General features: G+C 44.4%; 1 protein-coding gene across 1 annotated transcript; it reads right to left on the reverse strand.

Moving 5' to 3' along the window:
* Positions 1-78: 78 nt before the first annotated feature.
* adamts13 (ADAM metallopeptidase with thrombospondin type 1 motif, 13) lies at positions 79-8,491 on the reverse strand (the record flags this gene model as incomplete). The annotated part of the gene is made up of 29 exons (XM_083673290.1): positions 79-234; positions 368-537; positions 686-865; positions 1,048-1,191; positions 1,308-1,692; positions 1,851-2,052; positions 2,177-2,356; positions 2,483-2,612; positions 2,692-2,800; positions 2,901-3,096; positions 3,347-3,523; positions 3,618-3,747; positions 3,893-4,049; positions 4,211-4,392; positions 4,489-4,569; positions 4,681-4,801; positions 4,916-5,064; positions 5,203-5,329; positions 5,574-5,637; positions 5,821-5,972; positions 6,142-6,246; positions 6,356-6,506; positions 6,739-6,873; positions 7,019-7,165; positions 7,257-7,381; positions 7,499-7,582; positions 7,718-7,854; positions 8,010-8,076; positions 8,414-8,491. The coding sequence occupies 29 exons, from the start codon at positions 8,489-8,491 to the stop codon at positions 79-81; spliced, it is 4,221 nt and encodes a 1,406-aa protein (XP_083529416.1).
* Positions 8,492-14,993: the final 6,502 nt, after the last annotated feature.

Here is a 14,993-nt window from a genome sequence, read left to right on the forward strand (position 1 = left end):
ACGCAAACCTTTCTCTAGTAACTGCCTGAATTCATGTGTTGTTAAATACTGTATGATAATAGAAAGAAGAGATACTCATTAAGGCTTTATAAAGGTATATTCAGCTTTGAAGCTCCCCTTGGTATGCAGGTACTCGCCATGGAATTCTAGCTCTGCCATGTTCCCTGATGATCGCCAGAGGAAAAGCTGTTGGCCCTTGAACACATTGGTCTTCAAGACATCTGCATCCCGGATCTAATGTAGATGGTGTGATAGACATAAGAGTAAATCGTTTTCACAGGTATTCTGGACCCATACAATATCTTGGAAGAAATTGTTAGGGACTACAGTGTAACATGCATGCCAGAGAGCCTCCCTCTCCCCTCACCATGATGTAGGTGGTGCTGTTGATCACAGGTCCTATGTTTAGTGCCTGGATCCTGATCTTAACTGACGGCGGGGCGTTGATGAGGACTCGACATGTGTGACTGCCCGAGACTGACGTCATCATTGGATTCTCAAAAACCCCACTGGGAGCAAACAGTTGGACATCACAGTCTAGGGGACCAACAGATAAGAAGTATATCTTATGGTGTTGTAGACAATAACCAAGATGCAAATAGATGTTATTCAAATGTATAAGTTACAAAGAAACTAGTTAAAACCCCACAGTCTCTCTGAGTCGCCTCAGCACCTCAGTTCTTACCCTGGTGGTGACTCTTCTTGCTGTTCTTCTGACTGTTGTAAGTGAGCAGGACCCCATTCCCAGGTGTTTGGACATTCTGCCGCACCAGGAGGACGTTGGTCCGGGAAGTCAGTTCAGTGCCCTCCACCTGATCACATTTCCTGACCAATACAAGCCTGTCATAGAACGCCACATACTCCCCTACACACACACACACACACACACACACACACACACACACACACACACACACACACACACACACACACACACACACACACACACACACACACACACAGGGTTATTATGGTGTATGGGATAATGTACAGTAAGTAGTCATTTGATAGTGATATACTGTAGATAGATTGTGGTGAATTACTCACTTTTCTTACAGCTTAAGGTGCTGGATTCCACTTTAATGTGAATGACCTCATCTAGAGGTCGACCTATGGACAGGATGCAGCGACCAGTCACTTGTCTCAGGTCCAATGTGCCTGACTCCTCCAGCAGAAGCTGTCCACACACATCTGGAGAAAGGAACACACAGAATAATATCATTGCATCCAGCAGGTAGATTCCTTTCTATGCTTGACCTTCTCAACCCTTTTTTCATGAAAGATAAAGAAATGTTCTGCCACCTAACTGGTTTTAGGGGTTGAGGTGGTCATGGTTGTGGTGGTTGTCTGTGGGATGGTCAGCTCTGTTGGAATGGGGGTCAATGAGGCTTTGGGGTGCTGTGGTGTCTCTGTCTGGCTGAGAGTTGGAGACAACAGTGGCTTCTCTGCAGTGGGGGTGATCTCCATCCCATGGGGGCTGGCTGATGAGTCTTTGGCTGTGTGGCTCCAGCTCCGTGTGTGGGTGTGGGGAGTGGGGTGCTGTGGGGCCCTGCACTCGCCCATAAGGCAGCCCTGGATGGTGATGGGCTTGGGCATGTGCATGCAGAGCTGGGGGCTGATTGGCTCAGGCTTAGAGGGTCCCTTGCAGGACACAGCTCTGGACTGGATCCCATACCCACAGGGCACTGAACACTGGGGGAAACACAGCCGGTTAGTCAACAGTACATCTGCTTCATATAAATACAGCTCTTGTCATAAGTGTATATCCTATTACAACACAGTCAACTCCCAGGTGGTGAAGGTGGAATGTGCTGCTCATGATGCTAAGTGATGTGCACTGTTCACTGTACCTGGCTCCATGGCTGCACCTCCCATCTGAAGGTACACACTTGCACCAGGCAAGGCACTGTGGTGCCTGGTTTAATGGCATGGCACCTCTCCTCAGGTACCTCACTCTCCCTCCCATGGGTAAACTGGACACAGGACACCTGCCTCTGAGCCACCCCCAGATTACAGGACACAGAGCAGGGCCCTGTGCTCAGCACTCTCCACCTGGGGTGAGATTTACACAGTGAGATGCTCTATAATCCCTTTTGGGATTCTCCTATTGTTTACCAGACTGTCTGTATCTGTGTCTGTGTCTGTGTCTGTGTCTGTGTCTGTGTTTGTGTTTTACCTTGCTGGACAGCTGTTGGTGCTGCATGTAACCACCGCCGTAGGTTTGGTCATAGCATTACACTCCGTATCCTCTACAACCTCCTCCTCCTCCCCCTCAGACTCCAGAGAGCAGTACAGCACCCGATTGGCCACCCCTCCACCACATGTCACACTGCAAACTCCCTGCTTATAGTGCCACCTGCTTGAGAGAATGAGCCTCTGCTGTTATGTTGTTATGTTGCCTTGAGAGTTATAGAGTCATAGAGTTATACCAACTCTCATATTTAAATCTATGAGTCACATATCCCAACAAAAATGGACTCACGTGGGAGGGCAAGGGGCTGTGTTGCAGGACTCTGAGTGTGGCTCTGGTTTGCTGGAGCCATCACAGTGGACCTCAAGCACCCCGAGTCTGGTCTGGTGGTCCACACAGGAGTACCACACCTGCAGGGTTCCTACAGATGTATAAGGCTTATGTTGACCAGGGATAACAGATTGTCAGTATAAATGTCAGGATGTCCTGCTGTAACTTACCATTCCCACAGATCTTGGAGCATTGGCTTATCACAGGGCTCCAGACATACACTGGGGGGGGCCTGGAGCGTGGCATCATACCAGATGATGTCTTGAGGATCTGTTGAACCTGTTAAAGACAGATCAGAATATGTCTGAGCTCCATCTTCTTGAGTATGGTATCTCAGAACCTGATGTCCATACTGTAAAATGTGCAATCTTTGTTGTACCTCTCCCTTCGACTCCCAACCGATAGGGCAGACATCAACCACACAGGGCACCAGGTCAGGAGGTCTGACCTCTAAACACAAGCTATGGTCCACCTCAGCATCCTGACCATCTTCTGACCGTACACACGATACAGTGCGTTTAGCCTCTCCTGGTCCACACACAGCTGAACACTCCCCAGGTTCTGATAGATGCCACCTGTGTCACACACACACACACACACACACACACACACACACACACACACACACACACACACACACACACACACACACACACACACACACATATACTTGAATAAATAACATACAATTTGTATTTTGTTTGCTTCATATAATATATGCTGTATTCTATTTACTTATAGGAAATATTCACATAAGATTAAAATTAACATTTCAGAAAGCCTTCGACGTTGGCCACTTGGGCAGGCATTATGATGAGGACTCACCTTGGGCAGGGCTGAAGGTTGCACTTCTCTACTGTGTTTGGGGCTGAATCAGATGGACATTCAGAAACTGGCACCTGTTGAATATCTGTCCCTCGCCTCTGAACACATCTCACAGGGCGCACTCTCTCTCCACCACCACAAGAGGCACTGCAGGGCCCAAACTCCCCCATCTCCCAGCTGGAAAACAAAACACAGGACACTGACCAATCAGTATATGGCCAGAGTGTTCAGTGTTGAGTGTGTTACAGTGTGCAGTGAGAGCAGACTGAACCTGGATGGACAAGCTGGGAGCTGACAGGCTGTCTGTTGAGGTAGGGATGGGAGAGCTGATTCACAATACAACTCCTCCAAATGCTCCTTGGTGTCTCCATCCATACAGATGTACACCGATTTCTGAATGCCTATAAGAAAACAACATAAGGCAAATCCTCACAAAGGTTCTAAACTGCTACAACAATTCAGAAATGCTTAATTGAAACATTTTGTAAAATAGGGTGCATGTTTTGGCTTTTGTTGAGTAATTGTGCCCATTGTATGGCTTCCTACCTATGCCACAGGTGACAGAGCATGGTGTTGTGAACACAGTCCACTTGCCCCTGGGTTTGGTTTCTATAACAGAATTATCAGGTGTAGACCGATAGAAATTGTAGGTGATGTTTGGATTGGTTTTCTCCCCGTATTCTTTTCCATATTTTCGATAGACCTGTCAAAATAGATTTTGTCAGTATTTAGTCTGGTGGTTTGAAAGAACTCTACATTTTGTTTATGGAAGACAGTACTGCATTCTGCGCTTGCACTGTAGGTCCCCTCTTATGATATTTTTTGAATATGTCTTTTTGACTATTGTCATGTCCCTCTGCTGACCTGTATGTGTGTCTCTTTTCGTACAGGTCCAGGCAGCAGCAGCTCTTCCATGAGAGGCAGTTGGTCAGGTGCCAGGTACAGACGGTAAACCAGGTGACCATCATCCAGAGGTGAGGGGTGTGTGATGTTTAGTGCCATTCTGCCGCTCCCAGACACAACATACTGATCCCCCATCAATACAGCTATGGATGAGAACACACAACTCTTCTTCTTATTCTTCCAATGTGTGGGATTACCTTTCAAAACCAGAACAAACCCCAGATGACACCTAAACTCACCCAGGTGAGTGAAGACAGGCGCCCTGTTGACAATGTGGACCTGGGTGGCGTTCACCGGCAGGGTCAAGAATGTGATGTACTCTAAGAAACAAGCAAACATGACAAACAGTTTAATGGTGGGAATGCAGAAGGGCAATGGAACTAGAAAAGGACGCCTTCCAGAATGAGGAGAGGCGTGGTTTTTACTGTTACCTCTGGCCTGACCACCACTGTAAGACTGAGAGGTGAGACTGCAGGAGGAGCCATCTCCCTGACACACCCCACAGACATCCTCCATCTTCCCAGAATTCAACACACCATCACATCCAAACAGCTGGTGATAAGAGAGATACAGCAATGATAAGCCATTAGCCAATGAGTTCAGGTCACATCTGATTGCCTAGCGTGGTGACTCTGATGATGGCGTCTACTGTATGCAGGCCTTTACCTGGCACCTCCCTCCTAGACAAGCACTGGTGGAGCCCAGGGGAGCTGGACTGTCTGGCTCACACCGAGTCCCATCCACAAACTGAGACCCACGGCTCACAATGAAGTTCTCTCCCTCGGACTGGCACATGTACCTGCACTGTTCATCCCCTGGTTGTGGGACAGTCAAGGAGATACAGTGGACAGGGACAGAACAATTCACTCAGGGACCTCTATAGTCAGTACAACGTTAACTCAGATATTCATCACGTATAACCCTCTACCCATTGACAAGAAAACAAGGCCCACCTGTGACAAATCCCACAGCAGGGATCCAGGTGTAGAGGGAGGCACTGCTGTGGGACAGGTAGAGGGGCTGGGGGTCTGTCCAGGAGCACTGCTCAGCCATGAAGTCCAGCTGGGTTCTCTCACATGGCTATTCAGACAGCAGGATGTGTGTGGTGGGAATATGAGTTAACATAGAGTAAGAAGAATCGATTTCCTTCAAAACAAACATTTGGTTGGAAGCTACCTCATCTCAAACCTAATGTACAGTACATGCAGTCCCCACATACTTGCTGTACTGATACTGTGAGGTTGGATGATGTTGCAATGGTCCACCTAGTAAACATGACCTACTGTATGGTGCCACATTGTAAACATGGCCTGTAGAATGTTACCTGCTGGTGACAAAGTTCAGCCTCAGTATCCCCGCCCTCGCAATTATTCCCTCCAAACGCAGGCCTGGAAATACAATAATATGAATTGAACCTTTTTGGTCAAATCAAAATGGCTAAGAATAGTAAAGGGGTGGGCTGAACTTATTAAGCAGAAATTGACTGAGATGAGTCACTCATGATGAGTCATGCAGAACTGAGAGGAGTCATGTGTTGTGTAATATGGGTCTAACAGAGACATGTTTTTTACCTTGGGTTGTTGCATTGCCTGGTCCGAGAGCTGACGCCCCCGCCACATGTGCGTGAGCAGAGGGAGAACTCAGACCAGCTGGACCACGAGCCATGAACCACCACAGAGGAGCTGAGCTGGTCTGGGGACACACAGTGCCCCTTGAGGCACCACTGGGGGAGAGAGGGTTCAAACACTGCTCTAATCTCACCTCATTAAACAACACATGCTTTGAGCAACAGTCACCGTCGCCAATGTTAAACCCGGGTTCAATTACTGGCCCGAATTCAAGATTTATTTTCAGAAGTTTGACTGCATATTGTTAAAGCAGGAAGGCTGTACCTGATTGGGTGCACACTCTGTCCCATCCAATAAGGGGACTAGGAGGCGTTTACAGGAGCTCTGGTCACCAGGGGTGATATGGCAGGAAAGAATACGGCATGCAGGCTGAAAGGACAGACACTGTATGTGAAAGCCTTACCCAGCCAGTACAGAAGACACATCGGTGTAATAACATCATTACAATAGCATGAGACAAGTGTCTGTCATGTCTTACCATGTCAGTATTAGTGAAAGAGCAGGCTCTGGCAGTGCTACCGAACGCTATACGACACTGGTCGTCCACTCCATAGTACAGGCCTGGCTTCCAGTCTTGCAGAGAGCCTCCCAGCACAGGCAAGTCTTTCACACACTCTGCCTTGCCTTCACTGGAGTAAATTGACATGACACATTCGCTTAGCCTCACATAATACCCACCGCTGATTAATATGCAGCACCTCTGTATGTTATGGACATTATTCACCATTATACACCTGCCGAGCAGCAATCTACTGATGACTGACAGCACCTATTATCTGTGTGACAGTTGACAAACCCACAATGTAAGTGAACAGAGCATGTACTATAGTAACTCTCCCACAGCTGCACAGGTTGGCTCACCTGAAGAATGTCTGCAGCTGCTGTCTGCTGCACTGGGACCAGGATAAATCCACACTGTTGTAACCCCCATCAGAGGCCATCATGAAGCCACTGCTGCTGCAGGTGTTACCCGTTCCATCATGGTTGATACCAAAGCTGGGGGAATAGAAATGGAGGTTTGGTTGACCAAGATTTGTTCCAATTTGCTCTTGTGAGGCTGCTGATTGATTAGGAGTGCCTATTGTATGCCCTCTAGATTAGAATTGTATGCCCTTGTCATGTTATTGGCTATATGCTTTACCTGTGGCCAATCTCGTGAGCGATGGTGATGCCCAGATCAAAGCCTGTGTCCTCTGTGATCACACAACTCCACTCGCTGGAACAAGCCCCGCCCAGCTGGGCCACACCCCTGACCTGCTTGTTCCCATTGGGCAGGACCAGATCATATCTGTTTAAATGCAAAGGCGTTCCAGTTACACTCAAATATTTCAAATCGAGTACCATAAACGTATGACACTAACTTGGAGCATCTATAGTACCTTGTGATATATAGCAGAAGATCAGCATGCAAAGGATCCGTGTCATTAGAAGGATTGACCCTTCTGCCCCACTCACACACACTCCTCAGAGAGGAAGTGATGTTGGTGGATATATCAATCTCTGGCTGAAAGAGAGAGCACAGCGATGAGAGGGGGAGTGGTGCTTCTGGTGCCCCAGTCAGCTCCTATGACAGGCCTGCCCTCACAGGTGTTTCATTAGTGTGGGGTGGACGGCCACTGACCTCTGGCTCTGAGAGGATGATCATGCGGACCAGGTGTACTCTCATGTTGGCTCCCAGTGTCATGTCCCTCAGCAGCTCAGAAGCCTGTGATGAGACCACAGCACCTTCATTCATCATTAGAACACACGCACGCACGCACGCACACACACACATACACACACACACACACACACACACACACACGCACACACACACACACACACACACATAGGCACTCACAATGTTGAGGGTGGTGAGGATGTATCTCTCCGTGTCCTGTCTGTGGACCTGCTGCACGTCAGGCCCCACCACCACCAGCAGCTCCAGGTGGGTGACCTCAGGCATCAGAGGGGACCGGCGCAAGCGCCTGCTCTTACCTGTCCATATGGAGAGAAACAGAGACTAAACATGTAGCACATGTTCGCAATTAACTCAGTGATTACCCGTTTATGAGTACTGTTACTGTTACTGTATATATATATATATATATATATATATATGTATATATATATATGTCATTATCCACCCATACCTGAGGCAGCAGACGCAGTACCGAAAGAAGACACCATATCTTTGTGATCCAGGGAGTGTAAAAATTGCTTGAGAAGGGATAAAAGCATGGGATCATTTTTGGGGTCTCCAGCAACACCAGGATAAGATTCACTAACCCAGCCCTGGCCTGTATTTGTTACCACATTTCTTAACTTAACAAGAATCAATAGTGGAAAAAAAAAACAACAACAACTAATTGAACAGATTTCTACCTCTGAAATGTATCATACTGATATCCTATAAAACACAGTTATGAGTCCCTCTGTAAGATTTCAGCAGGATGTTAAATAGCGGTAGGTTGAAGGGGTCAATGTACTTTACAGATGTCACAAGCAGAGGAATCACTAACTGCAGTGTGCTGTTTGTCCTGTGTTTTCCACCTACCTCCTCCAATGGAGATCTCATTAGTGCTGTGGAGCCTGGCAGCGCTGACAGCAGGCAGAGCAGCGCCAAGGCTGCCATGTCTCCCCTCTCCCCTCTCCCAGTGGAACCACACTAGCTGGCCTGTTGGAGTGAGAAGACGGAGATCCTCCAGCGGTGTCGAATGGGACCCGGCCAACACGTTTACGAAACATCTGGGACAAAGTTGATAAGTACCAGAGCCCGTCTGTTGATTTTCACTGTGGGTGTACAGTAGGTAAACAGAATGATGTTATCTGATTGGTTACTTGATGAACTCTGTCTTTTTTTTATGGGTCACTGGATGTAATTGGTGGATGTCACTTATAGTACAGTGACTCATGTGTCCAGGCTTTCTCCATGCATGCTTATTACTACAGTTTTGTTTGTTTTTTGTTTATGTGACGTAGTGCATCCAGGATGGAACATTCCATTATCCCATGAATGTTGGCATGGAAATGTTATTATGTTATCAATATTTGTGCTACAGTATATCCCTGGGACAAGATATGTTGACAGAAGCAGTTTCTCATGTTCTGTCTTTATTTGTCATGTTCTGTCTTTATTTCTGTCTTTATCCCTGTAAAAAAAAAAAAAAAGAGAACATCAAAAGGGGATTATGATTCTTTGAGCTGAATCACCACATTTCAAGTTTCACTCAAAATGGGTTTGTGATCATACAGTTGGTTTTAAACTGTGGGTCATCACACCTGACATGACTCGTCTTATTAATACATGTTAAAAGCTTACTAATGAGGATGGTCATTTTTGCTTTATATTTTTACTGAAGCTGTGTAAACTGAGCACTTTGCCAATTCTCCTGGTCATACAACACATTCTGCTGAGGTGCCTACCACTAGAGGGCAGACAAGGCCTACTGTCACATTGCAGGTGTTACAAGGACTGCAACCTCTGCTGCAACAGGGTTCCATCAATGTGATGCATGCAGAGGTTAAATTGGAATTCTGTAGGTGGTGGTATTGCACCCAAATCAATTGCTTTTCTCAGATTAGATTAACTTTACCAATGTTGTCAATTTAAAAGTTTAAAGTACTCTGCCCTTCTCTTGAGTCAATTCTGACTGCATTACACTACGCTCAACAGCGTTCTCTAGCCTCCTCAAAACGTTCATTGTTTCATGGAATTATGGCTATGCTAATGTTTGATAGACTCAAGTAGAACTGCATCTGCTTTTATAGTGCTGAACCAATGCAGTCCCTGAACCCCACTTTGTACAATTTAGCTTTGTCAGTAGAATACAACAATAGCATTAGTCTAGTGGCAAAATTACATTCAGTAATATACTTGAAAAGATAATCATTGAATGCTCTTTCATGAGAAATATCATTAATCCAGGACACATATTATTCTCTGCTTTTCATATGATTTTCATTTAGGTGAATGAAATCATGAAGAACAAACGCACACCAGAGCCTCTGAATCAGAATAGAAGACATAACATTTAGATGAAAGAAAACGTCACACTCTAGGTGAATAGATGGGCAGGTGAATATCTCTTTACATTCCTGTTTGGGCAACCTGACCAAGAGGAAGAGGAAGAGGAATATTCAGACATGTATACACTATCCTGTATACACTATCCAACCATTATAGAAGAAGAGGCTTACCTCATTAGTTTCTATATCTTACTCTATAAATAACTGCCATACAGTATATGAGTTATTTTAGATAGAGATTATAGCCAGCCAGTGCAGAGAATAAAAACAATACCATTAAAGCGAGGGACCAAATGGACATGCTTTTTTTTATCTGCTTCTGTCATTCTCAATCATGTTTCTCTTAAATTGGGTCAGATTTCCCTTCCTTCCTTTCCTTCCCCCTAGTATGATGTGTATTTCCCTTCTATGTGAAGACAAATTATTTTGGTTCAGAGTGATATCCTCAAAATACCATTCATTATTGCTTTGTATGAAGGGCCTTTGATGAATTGAAAAGGGTAAATACGGTATCTCTCATATCACTCTCTTCTGGGTTTTTCGTATATTTTACTAGAAGTGAGGATTTGAATTCCATTTTCATGTCTGAATGGACTACTTTTATCTAGCCAGAACCAGCACTCTGCAGCATGATTATAGAGGAAAGATAATTGCCACTTTTGAGAGCATAGTTTCCAGACAATGTTCTAACTTAACAAGAAAGGTTGCACACAGAAACACAGCATTTTTTTTATGAATGTATTTAGTTTTAATGAAGACACCACTCTCTTTTTATGTCCCAATCAACATATGCTTTTAGTGTTAATCAACACAAGCTGAACATTATGGCTCTGTTCTTGTGTCGTATTATATTTTGCACTGTCACACTTTGTTTGGATAATCAGAGGCAAGCACATACAGTTTTACATCATGTTTCTCTGTGTCTCTTTCCTTCTTTCCCTATCTCTCTGTATTCTCTTCCCATCCCTCCCCCAACCTCTCTTTAGAGAGGGTATAGTTTATCTCTATAAAGCTGGGATTCAAGCCCCATCTGCCATTAGTCGGCTAGATATCTGGCTGTTGTCAGTATGAATTAACAGCTGGGTATCAGGCATTACACCAACAGCACTGTGCCCTCCTGGAATTGCAGAGCAGAACAAAGATAAGTGGAGACAATCTCTGCATGTCCAAGTCTAGTCTCAGAGATGAGAGGAGATTCAGTTTTTATAAAGCCCTAAATCAAACATACGCAGATTTGTCCAAGTTGGTACAGCCGAAACGTCTGTTCTATTTCATATGCTTGTAAAACGTGTGATTGCGTTTGAGTTGTTTGGAAGGGAGGTGAGAGACCATGGGGATGATGCTTCCCTCTTTGTGCTGGTGTCATTCTGTGTAGTGTCAGTGTATTTTGCACAGCAACATTGTCAGCCAGAGTAGTCTACCATGTCAGGCTGATGATATCATTGGGCTGTCAGCAATAAGTACCAATTAGTACCACATTCAGAGACTGTCATAAGGACAGCAGCACAGACTGTTCCATTGTTCTCATCTGTGCACCTCCTGAGTGTTTACAATGGTTTAAAAAGTAACGCTCTGTCATAGACTAGACAATGACAATTTGCCTCTGAGACCTCCAAGTTACAGTAAGTGCTGAAGTAATGTCTCCAGTCTGATGTGCACAAATTCACTCGTGGATTGATTCCCCCAAGTATAGTTGCTATATGCAGAGTGATCTGACCTCAAAACAACACCACAAAGGAATACTTCTTCATCAGTGGCCCTTATTCGCACCCTCCATCTGTCACATTGGCGCAGAAATTCGTGCTTCCGGCAACCTTGAGTGCCCACACCCTCTTACCCCACAGTCCATTATCTTTATCACATGTGTCCCTCATTGATATACATATACTGTATACTGCAGGGGAGGTTTGTGGAGATAGAAATCGGAAGACGGGCTCATTGTAATGCATGGAATGTAATGAGAAATGGTATTAAACTGTGAATGGCTCATTAAATCAGTTATGGTTCCATAAGTATTTGATACCATCCCTCATTCCATTCCCTGCATTACAATGAGCCCGTCCTCCGATTTCTACCTCCACCAGCCTCCACTGGTATACTGTATGGGTGTCCTTACACTTAGTGTGTACAGAGTACACCTCAACACGATTATAGGCCTTCCTCTGTGTATAAATACACCTTGAAAAGTCCCCATCACAATGATTCATATTCATATTCATAAAGTAACTTGGTGATATGGCATTTTCCTGCTAAGATGACAGAGAGTGCTCATAAAAGGTGCGGTGCAGTCTAACAACAATGTAATGACCTGGCTTAGTCCTGATGTTTTCATTTCACTATTTGTTTTTCTTTATTGCTCACTGGGCATTGCTTTGCTTATGGAATACATCTTTCACTTGTCATTCATCAAATGTGCATTTATTTGGAAAGTTCTGTCCTTGACCATTTATGAAACTGCCATCATGATTGATCTGATGTTGAATAAATGGCACAGCAGCACGTAAAACATCATCACCAATAGCCTCACAGCATCCATCAAAATATATGGATTTCTCCATTGATTGTTTCCGGGTTTTGTTTATGCATAAGGGTAACTGTTCTTCCACAGATGTAATGTAATAAAGCACTGTCAAATCTTGAAGAATCTTCAAGAAGAATCTTTGCTATTGCTAAATTTCCCTCAGATGTTATAGATTGTATTGCATCCTCATGCTTGGTGTAGTAATTAAAGACAGTTGCCATTAAGATGATGCATCACTTAAATCTGACTTGTGGACAGCCCTGGGACTACACACAGTAAACATCAGGGCAGCTTATTGACGTGCAATAGTGTAGACACTGGGTAATATTGTCTTTAGTAGTAGTACTGTTACAAAGGATCATCACATCCCACTACTCACCAATTAACTTTGGCTACTGACACTACAGTCAGTGGTTCTCACCAGCAAATATGGTAATATCTGTTGATGTGAAATAGTGGGTTTGTGTTTTGATACAGATCTAAGGTCCCTAAAATGGCTCAATTTCCAACACCCAGGATCAAGGTCAGCTTTAGACACATATATCTAAACTACACACACCTACAAGGGTATTGGTGTTTTAGATGCCTGTTCAGAACATGTTTGCGCATACACAGGGCAGCATTCTGTGAGGTGTCTAGTGACAGATGGGCAAATGCCTGGTTGCTGACTGTGCCCAACACTTGGCAAACAGAGCCTTGCCAGTTTATTTACGTACAATCCTCTAGTTGTGTTTAACCAGGCCTGTGTCTCTCAGCACTGGCAAGGTCCCCTGCAACCTTCACCTACAGTCTGGCCTCCTCATGGGTCATCCTTTCCATTACTGGTATATTGGTATATATATACTTTTCCTCTTCACATTCTTGATTTATTTTTCACATCTTGGGCATTGGGCAATGTGCAATCTTTTTATGTATCATAAGAGAATGAATGTTGTCATTTGAGGAATACCTACATGCTTACAATGTTTATGCCTGTATGTCATACTCAGTATTTTTCTCAGAGTATTCCTGCTGGATACAATGTAAGGGACTGCACTTTGTTTTTTTTATTAGCCCGGCCACCGCCACTGCAGGACTCTCTTGTGAGTACTAACAGGTTGGCCTAAGCCATTGTCAGATATAGGAAGTTCTTCTCAGTTCTGAATGCTAAAAGTATGTAGCGTTTTAACATCCCAGTCCCTGTACATTTAAACCCAAAATATTCATTTCATATAGCCTACTGTACGAATAGAAACAATTCCATATGGTATTGCCCATGCCCACGATGGTGGTATGACAAAAATAAATAAATAGTTGCCATTCACAGTATGCAACCTTATTGTTCTTACACCGTTTTAGCTTGGTAATTAGGCTACTAGTAATTACTGTACTGTAATGTAAATAATTGATCTCTAAGGTATTGTAGACATAGAAAGTCCCCGGATACTTTTGATACTGTGCAATGCAATAAAGCAATGCGCAGCATTGTTATTATGTTGTATGTTCACATGCAATTTTGAATATCTTAGATATTATCAATGCAAAATGATTCAGGTGACCAGGTACACGTTTGCTTGATGTTCACTTCAAGGCTGCGTGTTGAAAATCAATCAGGGATGAAAGGGTTAACAGCAAATTTGCCCTCTGACTGGTTGGAGTGCGGTGAAACAGTGGATGAGACGAGCCGAGCCGACTCAAGTCGGGACAGCGGCAGGAGGAGACCGTTGATGACACACTCTGTCCATTTTTTGAAGAAGCCTCCCGGGACATGATAGTCTGTCGTCTACCGGACACGGAACACTTTATTTTTTCTTCAAAACGGTGAGTGTTATAACAGAAAGCTGTCATAAGTATATGACTAATACAGGGCGTAATCAATTATTATTATTTGTTTAAGTATTGAACGCAAGACAGCCTAGTCTGCCTGGTAGTTACTAGTGAGTCTTCACGAGACTTCACGGTAGCTAACGTTAGTTGGCTAGATAATCTGTAAACTGTTTGTGTTGCTAGGCAATGGCGTCCGGATCGCCGCGGCTCTGCGACTGTCTAGTATTGGCAGTACGCACCACTTGGAGTTTCATACTTTACAAGCTGCTTGTAAAGCTGCACTGTTTTTGTTAGAATTTGTCATCAATAAATGTACAATAATGAGTATTGCAGTTAGATGTTGTCACGCAAGTCATGGGTGTTGGCATGACCCCTTACTGTGACAGAGATCACAATAAAGTTCTGTTCTCATAGCCTAATTCTGTCGTTACTGTAGCCTATGGTTATGATATCATTATTCATGTAATTGTATTACTGTATGGCAAGGGCAGCCTGTATTTACTGAGGGCTGTATACAGAAAACAGGGCAAAATCATCAAAAGTGAAAGTCAAACAAGCTCATTTGCCTGTGCCTACTTGAACTGCTTGGCATTTTGCATAGACAAGCGCTCATGACAAGTTGGTGTGTGGAGTGGCCAAATTAGATCACAGGGATTAAGGCTATCTGATGCCCACAGACAGTAATCTAGTCTGGTCCTCCTAGTACTAGCCTGACCTTATAACTGCTATTTGTTTTCACAGCGTCTGAGTTACCCTGCACCACGGAGCTGAGTAAACACAA

The sequence above is a fragment of the Argentina silus genome (assembly GCF_951799395.1).
Source record: "Argentina silus genome assembly, chromosome: 7".
Lineage (NCBI taxonomy): Eukaryota > Metazoa > Chordata > Actinopteri > Argentiniformes > Argentinidae > Argentina > Argentina silus.